The sequence below is a fragment of the Pseudovirgaria hyperparasitica genome, assembly GCF_010093815.1.
Source record: "Pseudovirgaria hyperparasitica strain CBS 121739 unplaced genomic scaffold EJ05scaffold_2, whole genome shotgun sequence".
Lineage (NCBI taxonomy): Eukaryota > Fungi > Ascomycota > Dothideomycetes > Acrospermales > Acrospermaceae > Pseudovirgaria > Pseudovirgaria hyperparasitica.
In genome coordinates, this window is record NW_022985550.1 from 2,410,269 (window position 1) to 2,423,886 (window position 13,618).

The following is a 13,618-nucleotide window of genomic DNA, read 5'->3' on the forward strand; positions in this document are numbered from 1 at the left end:
AGTTATGGAGCTGCAAGACGACAGCGGTGATCCGTTCGATGTTGCAGCAATATGGCAGACCTCTATTTTCGCAAAGGATATGCATATCGAACCCTCGGATCTGTTCCCTGGGACCGGACTTGATAGTCAGTACGAATCTTTGGTGTTACCGACTGCGATTGCTAACGTTACTTAGTCCCAGCAGTCAAGCTTGACAATCCATATGCGCCGAAAGTGTCATTGGACGAAGCGCTTCAATTGCCAAACATAGATGATTTTCAGTTCGCGAGTCTTGACGATTCCCTGCAACCTCTCGAGACCGAGACGTCTTCGGACGAAGATCAACTGCCTGTGCTCCACGATGAAATTGATGACCTTTGGGACCTTGAGTGCGAGTTCCATAAATCAGATTCTACACCTCAACTCTTCTCCTGGGAAGCCTTCGAATCTCAAACAATCGATCGCCCTTCTCCATTATATCTCTCAGAAGCTGGTCCTACCGTCTTTGATGCTATACTTTCACAAACCAATGCCTCTACGCAGAAAGATACTCGAGCAATACGAACCGATGCCCTCTTGAATTGCTTATTTAACTTGGGTCTGGGTCGATCATCAGTGCTCTTTCAATTCACCAAAGGGAAGAATGTCGCTCACAGCGTTTCGGCGGAGCATATGACGGGGCTGAGCGTGCAACTCACTCAGGCAGTAATCGGAGACTTCTTGGAATGTGGTACGACGTTCCGACTCTTGACCTCGTTCGTGGACCGAACATATGCATCCGCGAAAGCATTTCCCGCAATGGTTGCTCTGGCAAACACAGTCTCTACTGTGCTGTCCACCATGGTCACTCAACTTGAAAGTCGTTATGTCCAAAGTTTATTACAGCTCGAAGCTCTGTTTAAAGAGCCGAAACTGCTTATGCAAGAATTGAAAGATCTGTTATCATATGTGCGTGGCGCTCGAACGAATACTGCTCTGGTCGTCAGAGTATACAATTTCGTTGCCAAGAAAGGGCAACAGAGTGCTCTGCTGAACGCTGTCAATCTTCATGTGCTCGCTCGTGTGTCGCAGCCATGGCTGAACCTTGTCCAAGAGTGGACAGGAATGCACGAACAAACCATGTATGGTGGCCTTGAGACTGAGGACGACTTTTTTGCGCAACGGGCCCCGGACCCGGAAGACAAAGCTGTTACAGCCAAGGTCGCCGAGTTCCTATACATACACCAGCATATGCCTCCCTTTATCCCTGACGCCGAAGGCGAAATGATATTTGAGACCGGCAGTGCTGTTCGTTTTCTACGCCACCATCATCCCGAGCATCCAACTTGTTCTATGAAACGACTGAAACTTCAGGTGCCGGAATTACAATGGCGCTTCACTTGGGATGATGTAGAGCGTACGGCAGGGAAGGCGAAAGACTTTGAGGCAAGCTTACAGAACGCCATAAAAAGATATGTCACCGGCGACCTTTCACGGCCCGCTAGTAAAGGTCAAAAAAGCTTCGTATCGTCCAGTGATAGTGGTCAAGCCACATTCATAGACTTTGCGAACTTCATAGAGAATAGTGCCTCACTGCTTGATTCCCAGCCGCCGCCCGAGGAGTCTCAGCTCCCACAAGAACTAGTTGCATTGATGTCGCTAGCCCTAGATGGGACTTCCGCCATTCCGCCAAGGGATGTAAATACCTTCGAACCACCTTTAGCTCTGTCGCCGGTACTCACGCTGATTCCTCTACTAAGGATACAAGCCCAGCTTGTCAATGCCGTCACTTTAAGACTTTTTTTCCGAACTCACGGCCTTCGTCATCATCTTGACCTCCATAGGCAATACCATTTGTTCGGCGATGGTGTCTTTCTCGCTCAACTATCGACTGCTTTGTTCAGTCCGGACTTGAGGACCGCAGAGAGAGAAAAGGGAAAGGTAAGGACTGGAGCAACAATGGGTCTGAGACTCGGGACTAGAACCACTTGGCCTCCAGCAAGCTCCGAACTGAGGCTTGCATTGATGGGCGTTCTCAGTGATTGCTACCACTCCTCGGAGCTTTATTTATCCCATGTGAAGCATACAATGGATGTGCGCGAGCGAAAACGCGAGGACGGTGATCTTCCTGGACGACTCAGCTTTTCTGTACGTCATCTTCCCGAGGCCGAGATCACAAGAGTCATGGACCCAAATTCGCTGTATGCCTTGGATTTCCTACGCCTCCAGTACGACGCTCCTTCACCCATCAACCTCGTGATTACGCCATCTTCGCTCGAAAAGTACGACCAAGTTTTCAAGTTCCTGTGTCGACTCTTACGCATGCTCTTTGTCGTTAACCATCTTCCGCGAGATCTGTCGTCCAAAGTGGCCCGTAAGTTTCGAACCGAAGCTATCCATTTTGTCGTCACTGTCAGCTCATACTTTTTCGACACTGGCATTTGCGAGAAATGGACTTCGTTCGCTGAGTCTCTAGACAACATCGAAATACGTTTGAGACAAGAGGATGCCACTCATGAGTATGGCTCTGTTGTTTCTGAGGGACTTGGTCACGTGCGCAAGGCTCACGAAGCCTGCCTAGATCGCATCATGCTGACCCTCTTTCTGCGGAAACGGCACGACAAGGTCATAGGTCTTTTGGAAGAGATATTCTCTTATATCCTTGAATTCGCTGGGCATGCCGAGCCTCATGTACCTGAGGTCGATGGCCTTTACAAGAAACTGCACGATAAAACGAAGGTGTTCCTGCAAGTCTGTCGTGGATTGAGTGGCAGACGGAGTAAGAAGGTCACAACGACGACAGGCGACGAGATGGATGTCGAGAAGCTTGTTGTCAAGATGGACGTCTCGGGATACTATGGAGACGAATCTCCGTGATGGAAATTCATCGATACGACTAATGATAGTCCAGACTGAGACCTTGATGTATAACCGGCCCCCAACGAACTAATCCAGGATTGTGCCCTGCGCCCGAGGCTGAGACTCCACACAGAACGTTGCCTTATCTAAAGGGAATCTGCACTTTGGCAACACTTGCTTTCTTGCCATTAATCAAAAGCAATGAATCAGCTCCAGGAGAACGTCGATACTACACCGACGCCTGCATCGTCTGTGGACGCCACGATGCAGTTGGAACCGCTCCCTGCCATTTCGCCGCCAATCAAAGCCCGCAAACGGGACGTCATCATCAGCGGTGCCAGAATTGCTAAAAGCTTACCCTCCATCGCTTGGTATGCTACGAAACTTGGTGCGCGTCGAACGATGAAGACGAGCAGTAATCGCCAACGCCACTTGCGTGAGAAGTTAAAGGTCAATAGGCACTCTTGCGCCATCAATCGCCCTCTTACTTACCAACCTCGTAGCATTCATCCATGAGCTCTTTCGAGTATGACAAGCTCAGTCACCCGGATAATATTCGTCTTCTCTCCATTGCTCCTGCGTCTTCACTCTCGCCACTCGTCTGTTGGTTGGAAGAGGTGCCATTGGCGAATTGCCCCGACTATACCGCCCTGTCGTACTCCTGGGACAAGAACACCTCCTGGAAGCGGAATATTTATAGCATTTGCTGTGCCTTGCTCAGTATCGTTCCCTGTTGTCGCTGTATGGGGTATGCCAGTCAACCAAAATTCAGACAGTACCATATAATTTGCAATAGACGAAGCATTCCCATCACCCGCAATCTCTATGAATGTCTATTACAATTGCGCGAATCAAAGTTCACTGGCAAGATTTGGATCGATGCAATTTGTGTCAACCAAAGAGACATCCCAGAGAGGAATTCGCAAGTCCTCCATATGCCTACAGTCTATACGTCTGCCCAACGCGTGATCGCTTGGCTCGGCAGCTGTCCGTCGCCACTCGATGATGTCAAGATCATGGGATCCGTCTTTCGACCAAGGATTGACTTCCAGTCTGACGAGTTCCAGACTTGGGTTGCGGAGAAGCGGCCATTGACATTTTCGCGCGTAGCCTTGCTGCGACACTTCTCCAGAGTGCACTTATTCGGCCGACGATATTTTCAAAGAGCTTGGATCATCCAAGAAATACTGTTGGCTAGGGATATAACATTTGTCATAGGGAGGCACGAATTTAGCACAGACCAGCTCATAGCGGCTGCGAATCGTCTTGATGAACGTAACCGTATACCCGTCCAGTCAGCCTTCCAAATGATACTCAGTCTACAGAATGCATCTACCACTGGGACTCGGGCAATTTTGAGTGAGCGAGTCGATTTTCAAGTGAAAGGAACTTGGCGGTGGCAAGACTATGTTGCAGCAGCTCATGGACACAATGCGACAGATACACGTGATCTGGTCTATGCCGGTCTCAGTCTCGTGCTTAGTCGAGATGACAAACATACATCTCCTGCAAGTACTTCCCCAATACGTTTATCATTAGATAATGATACGGGACGTGAATTTCGCATCGACTACTCCCCGGAGGTAGATATAGAGGATGTCTTTATACATTGTGCCACCAGACTTCTTGAGGAATGTGGGCTGTACGCCTTGTCTCTTGCGTACAAATCGTCCAGGGTTGTTTCAACGAGTACCTTGCCAACCTGGGTCCCTCATTTTCAGGGGCGACAAAAATGCTTACCGTTCCGGAACGAGCTAGGCCACATATTTGGTGCAGGTGGCAATACTATCCCAAAAGTTCGTATAGCACATCGCGAAAAACTACTATATCTTGAGACGGGCGCAGTTCATTTAGGTCATATTACGGACATCCACAAGAACGTCGATTGGAGAGCAATTGTTGTGCTCTTGAAAGCCCGACCTGGCTTCAATGATCGAGACGGACTGTCAACGCTTGAGGTGCTCGCCAGAACCATTCTTGCAGACACTCTGGAGGGGGAGACACCTGCCCCTCGCCATGTGATTGACGACCTTGTTACCTACGTCCGCTCAGGAATCAGGAACAGTTCATCATCTTTTCTAGGCTCAAACGTCTTTATACCCAAGAAATGGGCAGAGGAAGAAGCTGCCAAAAAGCTAGAGAATGCCCAGAAGTGGTCGAGCGACTTCGAGGCAGCTTTGATAAAGAATAATCACGTGATACCTGGCGCGCCTGCACTGGAGAATAACATCTCGGTCCAGTCCAACGGGGGGTCTTCTTACCAGCCCAAGGCAGGAGCGAGGTCTGAGGAGAATCTGAATCAAGAGAAGCAGAGCGACGCTCACACTAACCACCCCATCTCGAGCGATGCACCAGTCCGAGATGTCACCAAACCAGAAAAGTCAGAAGTGCCCTTCCCCGCCGGCCTCAGCCTGTCAGACGCCCAAAGAGGCGACGCAGCATGGATGACGGCGGTCTCACAACTCAGTGAAGAACAACTCGAAATCTACTTCCAGAACAATCCTCTCCTAAAGAGCGTCTTCCTTCGCAAACCGAAGTACGCGCGCAACCTTGACCAGCGATGCCGCCATCGCTGTCTCTTCGTCACAGATACGGGCTATATCGGCATCGGCCCTGCCGATCTAGCTGAAGGATTTTCGATCATGGTCATGCCCGGTGGGTATGTGCCGTTCGCGATGGCCGCGTCCAGAGAGATTAAAAATGAGAAGAAGTTTGTAGATACGGAGGACCCAAAAGGGGAGGAAGACCGGGCGAGGCGAGAGGGCACGGTTGTATATGAGTTGAGGGGTGAGGTGTATGTGCATGGAGTTATGCATGGAGAGACAGTGGGAGGTAAGGAATGGGATCCAAAACCGATTGTTATTGCTTGATAGGATTCGCTATCGATGTCTGTATCTGATCTTGAGTTAGCATATCATAGCATTATTCACTGACTTAATTCTTTTGTCTGGTGCGAGGCGATCTTCATTGCTCCAAGTATGCCATATTGTCCGATATCAGGTCAGGGAAGAAAGATGTACATCTACTAGATAGATAAAGGTAACGAACAAACTGATGACTGAGCACTCTATATGCATTTTCAATGACCAAAAGGCACAGCATCATTTGACAGAACTCGATTAAAAGCTCAGCGAGCGCTATAGACCCTACAATAGGATCATGAATAGCTTGATACACTCATTTTTCACGCATGCTACGGCTCGGAAGTACAAACTATTATACCATATCAAACGGTTCGGATCAGAGCGTGGAACTCTGGAAAAAGACCACGGTATGCCGGCATAGCACCTGCTTCCAACTAGCTTCTCTTCTGAATACATAATTCGTGTGAGGAATCGATGTTGAGAGACTATGCTACGGAGGTGTCGAAGGCTCTGGGAGGATTCGTATCGTAAAGAGACAGCTGTCTGGAAGAATGAATAGGTGTAGGGTATCTTCATAAATGTGTTAGTGAGAGCTCATAGCTGGACTCCTCACCTTGTAGCTTGCTATGTGGTTTGACTGGGAGCAAGCATTATTGAAATACTCAAGAGCAGATCAGCACGAGTGTTCTGTGAGAGTCCGAGCTTGAATTCTACCGGAGAGCCCGCAGGTGATGAGCTAGCATCGCGACCTGGCTTGTACCTATAGATGCGCAGACGAGTGGGATGTTTACAAGAGGGTAGGACTTTGGATGTAGATGGCTATTGTGACTGGCTGTTCAGTTCGTTGGGGCTCCTGTGATTGTTTATTTGTCTGTAGCACTACACGTACAGTGGGAAGGAACTTCTTTTCATGTAAGAATTTCTTAACGATCGTGACTGCTACGAGTTTGATGCTACCTTCTATGCACGGATTTTTGTCGTTCAATGAACGCAGAAGGCGAGACTATGTACAGGAGTGCTGGCTGTGATGGAGATGCGTCTGCTGCCTGACCTTTATTCGAAGAACTGTGAATGAAGTATTTGATGAAATTCAATGTATTGTAAAGTGTAGGTTATGAGCCCGGCTCTTCACTGTAATAGCCTTCCAGAGCCTCATTCTCCTTTTATATTGATGAAAAACCCCATACTTTGATGAAAACAAACCTCATCAAGTTTTTACTTCAATTCCATCAACTCCCTTCCGCTGCATCGTTCCCTTGATCCTTTGCACAGTCCTCTCGGTCCTCTCGACCCTCTCGCCCTCACTGCCTTCAATACGAATAAGCAATAAGAAAGAGAAAGAGTCGGAGCCAGAAAAGGTCCCGCACAAAGAAAGAGAAGGCAAAACTCGAGAATACGTTGATAACAAACCTCATGATGTCTATCAACTTCAAGCTCGATCCTTCCTCTCTCCCCAAGCTATCTTCACGAGGCAAGAATTTTCCTGAATGGAGATCAGCATGGACAATTGCATTTAAGTATGCACAATTGTGGCCAGTTGTCTCTGGCAGGATTATAAGACCTTTCGGTGCTGGCATCACAGAATTACATGCAGATGTGTTGGACTGGGATGCAAAAGACAATAAAGCAATGATCATGTTGCTTTCGTCTATACATCAAGACCTAGTAATAGGTCTCACGTCCTGCGACACAGCAGCTGCAGCCTGGACATACCTGTCATCACGATTTGATCGTGATACAGGTAATTCCTCGATACATCTCTTCATTCACAGTTCTTCGAATAACCTTCAAGCTCGGAGGCACCGGAACGGTCTACACGGGATGATTTGGCTGCCTTCCATGGTTAACAGCAACGATACATTTTCAGTCATCTTACTGACTGCCTCTGGACGATTTTGTGGCAGCCGAAATTGTGGCAGCTCCACACGACGTGTGCAACTGGTAGATGTGGCACTCTGAAGGTGCGCTCTGAAGGTGCGCTCTGAAGATGCGCTCTGAAAATTCGAAACGATCCATGGATTCGCAATATCGACCCGTTACAAACCACGAAGGGCCCATCAGGTATATAAATGGCTGATGTCCTGCTATTTCATGCCCTGCAGCCACTTTTCCATACTCACACATCACAAAGTGCACTCTTACTACCAACCTCAATCAACACTACCAACTTCTCCTCTGTCACCATCCTCAACTACTACCGACCCAACCACCATGCTCAACAAGGCCATCATCGCTGCCAAGCGCATGGTCATCACTGCTCTGCACCGCAGGCAGATCAGGGAGTACTTGGCCGCTGTAGAGCGCGCTGAAAGAGTACAGCAACGGCTTGCTGAAGCCGCAGATCGCTACTGCGAGGTGTACGGATACGTGCAAAGCACGTATATGACTGAGTACATGCTCATCGATGAGCAGTACCGAGCCGCAGAGCGGGAGGTCATGGCCTCACGCAAAAAGCTTGAGACTCATCGGTAGGCTTATATTGTCACTGTTCTACGTGCTTGCGCTAACGAGAAATAGCTTGTAGAGGCTTCATTTCGGTGGGTTTGGCCTGCTGGGAAGGCCGGAGAAGGCTCCAAGGGCAGCGGGTTATCTTTTATTTTCGGGGTGCTGGCGTTTTGGGTGGATGGCTTCTAGATGAACCGAATAGAATTCTTTCAACACACATCGTCTCCTTATTGACTGTCCATTTATGATTCTCAACGTTTCCATATTTTAGTGATGTTGTGATTTCTACAGCCAATTCCATAAACTGTAGTTCCTCATGCTCTCGAGGCTCTAATGTGGCATAGACATAGAGTGCTGAGACGACTCAACTGGACTAGATAGCACTTATGGAACAGGGTCAATTGAAGAGCACGCGACTCGCTTGCTTGAGGTAGAAGGATCATGTTTGGCATATTTGCCAGACCATAAGCCTGCTTGTATTAGGACGCATACTCGACATCTGTAGGGGCATTTGAACGTTCTGTTGGTGCTTTCAGACTTCAGAAAAGAACGTAGGTAGAATGATACGAATTGGCTCGATACATCAAAAAGGGGTTGATACGGCGGGCCAAAAAGCACAATGGTGCAGTTTTCCTGCCATCCAAGTAACTACTGAAATGATGGAACATTATATCTCCGCCCCTTTCAACCATCTTACAGCACTGCTTCATTCGCCAATAATATCGCCTATCGTGTGCGTCCACCACCTACACATCTCAATATACTCGAAACTACTTTTTTTCTCAATGGTTACAATTGATGTTCACGTTAGGAAAATACGAAGATCATAGAGGCTAGTTTCAGAGGAGGTCCTACTAACCATTACATCCCATCTGAAGATAGTCTGCATAGCCTGTGAGCCGTTATAAGTGCAACAATAGAACATGAGGCCTTTTGCTTGCCAGGACATTCAACATTTTTGATTGTGGAAGTTGTGAGATTTGCAGTGGTAGGACTTGAATTCAGGTTGGTATCAACTACTCAGGTGCATACTTGGCTACGTGGCTCCTTCTAGGTATCTCGCCTAGCAACGCTCGCCCTTTCCAGCTTAGGGGGATCAATGTATTTCTCTGTATTTTCGAATCACGCCTAGCGACAAATTGTTTGCGGACTTGAGGTTAAGTCTGTCACATCTCAATCGATCCTGACCACGCCCGGATGTTTGCGCAAATTCGTGTTATCTTCTTTTATGCTCGTGCTCCTTTTCTACAGCCTAGGCCTCCTACTCCTAGCCTACAATACAGATCCTTTCCACCGCATTCCGAGCTTTGTGCTCCGCCTATAGCCGCCCCTCGTCTATAAGTACCACCTCCCCCTCCACTTCCCCCTACCCTAAATCACAAGGAGCACTACAGAGATAGCCAATAGTGCTGGAAGAGCTTGGATCACGAAGGCATTCTTCTCTCATGATTATCGCTAGGTCTATAAGAGCCTACAAGGCCTATGCATGTATAGAGATGCTGAAAGTCGCCTTGTCCCATACATCCATGGTCTTTGGATTCCGGAATTCGATGGAAGCTAGCAGGTACCTTTGGCTGCCCCGAGAGCACAACCCCTCGAAGTATGCCCGGCAGCACTGGATCATTGTCGCCTCACCGTACCCTGGAACCGTACACCAAGCAACGATGGGCAAGCTCATGCCTCTCTCACCGGAACCTCGCGGGGCTTTGTCCAGTTCGCGACCAGACTGGCTTACTTTTGGCATCGGAACAAAAGAGGCAGTTCACGTGGCCAAAGAACAAAGAACTGACATATCAAGGGCAAGAGAGGACAAACCGATGCTGGTGTCCAGACTAAGAAGCAGAAAATACATTGCAGGGTGTGATTGACTTTTCTCTTATCTAGCTCGACTTCTTGAACATTCACTCCGTGTACTGGACCAATCTAGGCCATTCCCACTGAAGTCAAGTTCTGGCTTGCCTGATCTTAGTTTGCAAATTTTGCACCCCCTTACCGCTTCTGATCCTTGCGAGACTCGCCGCCAACTTCCGAATCGCTGTTGCTCAACACCTAAAACGATTCCGGATTGGGCGCTGCGGTAGAGTCTACTCTTCCAGCACTGTCCGGTGCGGCTCCTTGGCTCGTTATAAGTCGGTTCTCATGTGTCCACCAGTACAAAAAGGGAAACACCCAAACTTACCGGCATGGACGGATGCTACAAAGCTGGTGTCTAAGCTGTTTTCGTCTCCTCTATGAGTAATATCGAACGTATCCAGCAGACTGAACCGTGGATTCCTCTCTCCAACCATCAAAATCTGGTCACATCATGCTGAAAGAATACAAGCTAGTCGCCGCTTGTCGACTGAATTCCCAGCTTTCCACTGTCGTCGTCTGGAATCGGTAAGAGTTCAGAATTCGATTTTTCGATGGCTAGCGCAGTTTCTCCAGGCATAAATAGCCCGCACTCCCCTTCTTTTCTCTCTTCTTCATACACGAAAGCTTTTGGGATTACATAAGCACAAGCTTTTTAATCGTTCACACACTTTCAAAACAACTTCTAACAAATCATCAAAGTCTTTTTAAAATGCAAACTTCAAACGCCAAGTTTGCTCCGGGCTACGGCCCGGGTTACTTCGTCGACGTCGACGAGGCCATGCACGGCGGGGCATACCGCCTCTACATGGCGAAGGTGGAGGAGAGGAGAGCGAGAGAGAAGAGATGGAAGAGAGGGTGGTTGTCTAAGCTCTTCTGTTACAGGTGAGTGAAGATCTGGTGTTTGGGTTTGCATTTTCTGGCGTTTTGATTTGCATTTTCTGGCGTTTTGATTTGCATTTTTTGGCGTTTTTGATATGCATTTTTTGGCGTTTGGGTTTGCTTTCTTTTCTTTCTGGCGGTTTGGGTTTGCTTTCTTTGCTTTTTGGCGTTTGGGGGGAGCATCCCAAGTCCATCTGCAGGGGGTCCACGTCCCGATGCTCGGTAACCCTACAACGGGGCTGACTGCTGCAGCTCTGGCATCACCAGGTCTTGTTGGTGTTTTCTCGTTGTCATGTTAGGTATCATTCGTTCTCACTTGGGTATCTCTATCTATCTTCTAGGTGTCTCAATGTCTCTTCGGAGTCATATTACTCTTGCCGATACGCTGATTGATTGCTATCGTTGCTTTACCCTGCCCTCATCATGTACATAACCCGCGATGCGCATATCTGAGTCAAATTGTCGCGATCTCTTCACTTCTTAACCTCTACCCTTTTCCAACCCTACCCTTCTCCAACCCTACCCTTCTCCAACCCTACCCTCTACCTATACCCTTGACCTATACCCTTGTAGATCTATGTTGCTTTTAAATTATGTAGATATTTAATACTAAGGGAGAATATATATACATTGATTACCGTTGAAAGATACAACAGCTAGAAAGATTATCATTGCTAGATCAAAAGTGGCCCTCTCTCTTTGATACTAACAAATACAATTAACATACTACTATTTTAGCAGGTTATTTTCTGCGCTTGATACTAACGACTATGAGCTCTTAGGAGGATCTAAGGAAGATGCACCACATAGATGCCCGGAACAGGCGCGTACAATACATGTTTCCTTTAGTCGGCTGTTACTAGCTTTGTTACGAGCAGTAGTCGAACCTGAGCATCGGGCGACTGATCTAGGAACCGGTAAAAAGGAGACTAACAAGCTGACCGAGTGTCCATTATACATTAATTCATCAATGCCTGGGTCTCGGCGACACTTGAAATTTCGAACAACCATGTTCGTGGACTGAATAAAAGATAATTATTCCATACTTCCGATCTTGACTCGCATATATTCATGTATCGTCTGCTTGGGAATAGAGTTGTTAGCTAGTCTTCAATAATCTACGATAAGCCACACCTCTTAACGTAAGATTTTGATGGGATACTAAAACATTCTCGCTTGGTCAAATTTCTGATGTGAAGCTCATGGTGGCCCAGTATATTCAAATCATAGCGTCTATATGCGTCTGACTCAGGATTTGCCTATGCAACATAAATATTTCTAGTTGTAATTGGTTATCGGATTCCAAGTATACTTCCTGACTTCCACGATGGCGGGAGTCTCTTTGCTTCCGTTATCCATACGAGAGCTTCAGTACTCATTGATAGCCTCTGATACCTTTGTACTCTTATATTAGATTGGTATCAAACAGATCCTATGCCTCTAGTCAAGTTCTTGTACAATGAATGACGCTCGCTCTGTGCATCGCCAGAATATTTTCGATGTAGCCATTGCCTATGCTATTCGCTTGCGATCCAGTCTGTGATGCTGCTCTTGTCATATTGCTCCTGCCTGAATATAGCTGATCTACTCAAGTGGTGTACATTCGCATTGAGGGGACTGCTGATTTGCGGCTTCGCGTCGTATTTTGGGAGCTGGGACATCGTGGCGGACTCGAAGGACATAGAAGGCCAATAAGCACTATCCATCTATACAGGCATCCTATAAGTAAGTGAAACCTCTCATTGACTAACTAGAATGAACCCTTCCTGTGTTACTATGATACCGTTGATCATGGGTGTCTGTAATTCGGTTGGACGCGCAAGAAACCGAGGTATCGATGGTCTCGTAATACAGAACCGAGTCGCTAGAATAGGTTGAGGAAGTCTATGAAGAGTCTATTGCGTATGTAAATTGGGAGAGATATCACTAAGCATCTCTGTAATACAAGGCAACAAGGCAAGCACTATGGCGGTCTTCCAGCCTGCCCTCCAAGCCCGTCCACCCATGGCGTAGCACAAGAATCGTTATCAGTGCAATTATGGAACATATTGAAAACCCTCTAAGCAGTTCTACCCTCAATGGCACACGTGTCTTCATTTTTCAAGTCATATTGCGGCATTTAGCACTTCCACCAGGCTGGACTCTTGGACCAGGACTACAGCGCTCGTTCAGGTAGCTATTTTCGACCCAAGTCAAGCTGCAGTACTTCAAGACTTCCAGGTACAGTCTAATATAAACTAAATTACAGATCAAGTCCTATTTATCGTCCTTCCTAGCTTCGCCCAGGCACGAGTATCGTAGCACAGATACTGTAGCATTGCCATTCGGTCTTACACGATACGATCCCTACAACGTCAGAAACCTCAGCCAGACTTATGTAGCTAGCGAATAGAATACTCTAAGCGAAACCATGACTCGAGCACTTTGGACTTCTTTTGTCGATTATAGAGGAATCGTAGACAGCCTGTGGGCTGCCCTTTTAGCAAGATGGATAAGCTCACAAATGTCTTATGGTTTTGATTACAGCTTAAGATTATGGAGTTGAACCGAAAAGTAAAATAGGTGGCGAAAGCATTCAGAGTAACATGGGAACGCTAATAGGACAATTTGGTGAAAATAGCAGCATGGTAGCAGATTCTCTTGCTGAGTCTACAGATGTTAGTGTAAACTTAACCTCTACTATATCTAATAAGTTTATATAAGGTATTTCCTTATTAGGAATAGCTTAATATTAGTAATTAATATTACTAATATTATCT

The 13,618-nt window shown here is 47.2% G+C and overlaps 3 protein-coding genes across 3 annotated transcripts; all 3 read left to right on the forward strand.

Moving 5' to 3' along the window:
- Positions 1 to 4: 4 nt before the first annotated feature.
- On the forward strand, positions 5 to 2,835 carry EJ05DRAFT_497238 (uncharacterized protein; the record flags this gene model as incomplete). Its single annotated transcript, XM_033746516.1, has 2 exons — positions 5 to 125; positions 176 to 2,835. The coding sequence occupies 2 exons, from the start codon at positions 5 to 7 to the stop codon at positions 2,833 to 2,835; spliced, it is 2,781 nt and encodes a 926-aa protein (XP_033604839.1).
- Positions 2,836 to 3,620: 785 nt separating this feature from the next.
- On the forward strand, positions 3,621 to 4,022 carry EJ05DRAFT_418268 (uncharacterized protein; the record flags this gene model as incomplete). Its single annotated transcript, XM_033741447.1, has 2 exons — positions 3,621 to 3,842; positions 3,903 to 4,022. Coding segments are annotated over 2 exons (342 nt in total), but the record flags the coding sequence as incomplete, so codon positions are not given.
- A 3,165-nt stretch (positions 4,023 to 7,187) lies between these two features.
- On the forward strand, positions 7,188 to 7,445 carry EJ05DRAFT_425160 (uncharacterized protein; the record flags this gene model as incomplete). The annotated part of the gene is made up of 1 exon (XM_033741495.1): positions 7,188 to 7,445. A coding segment is annotated over one exon (258 nt), but the record flags the coding sequence as incomplete, so codon positions are not given.
- Positions 7,446 to 13,618: the final 6,173 nt, after the last annotated feature.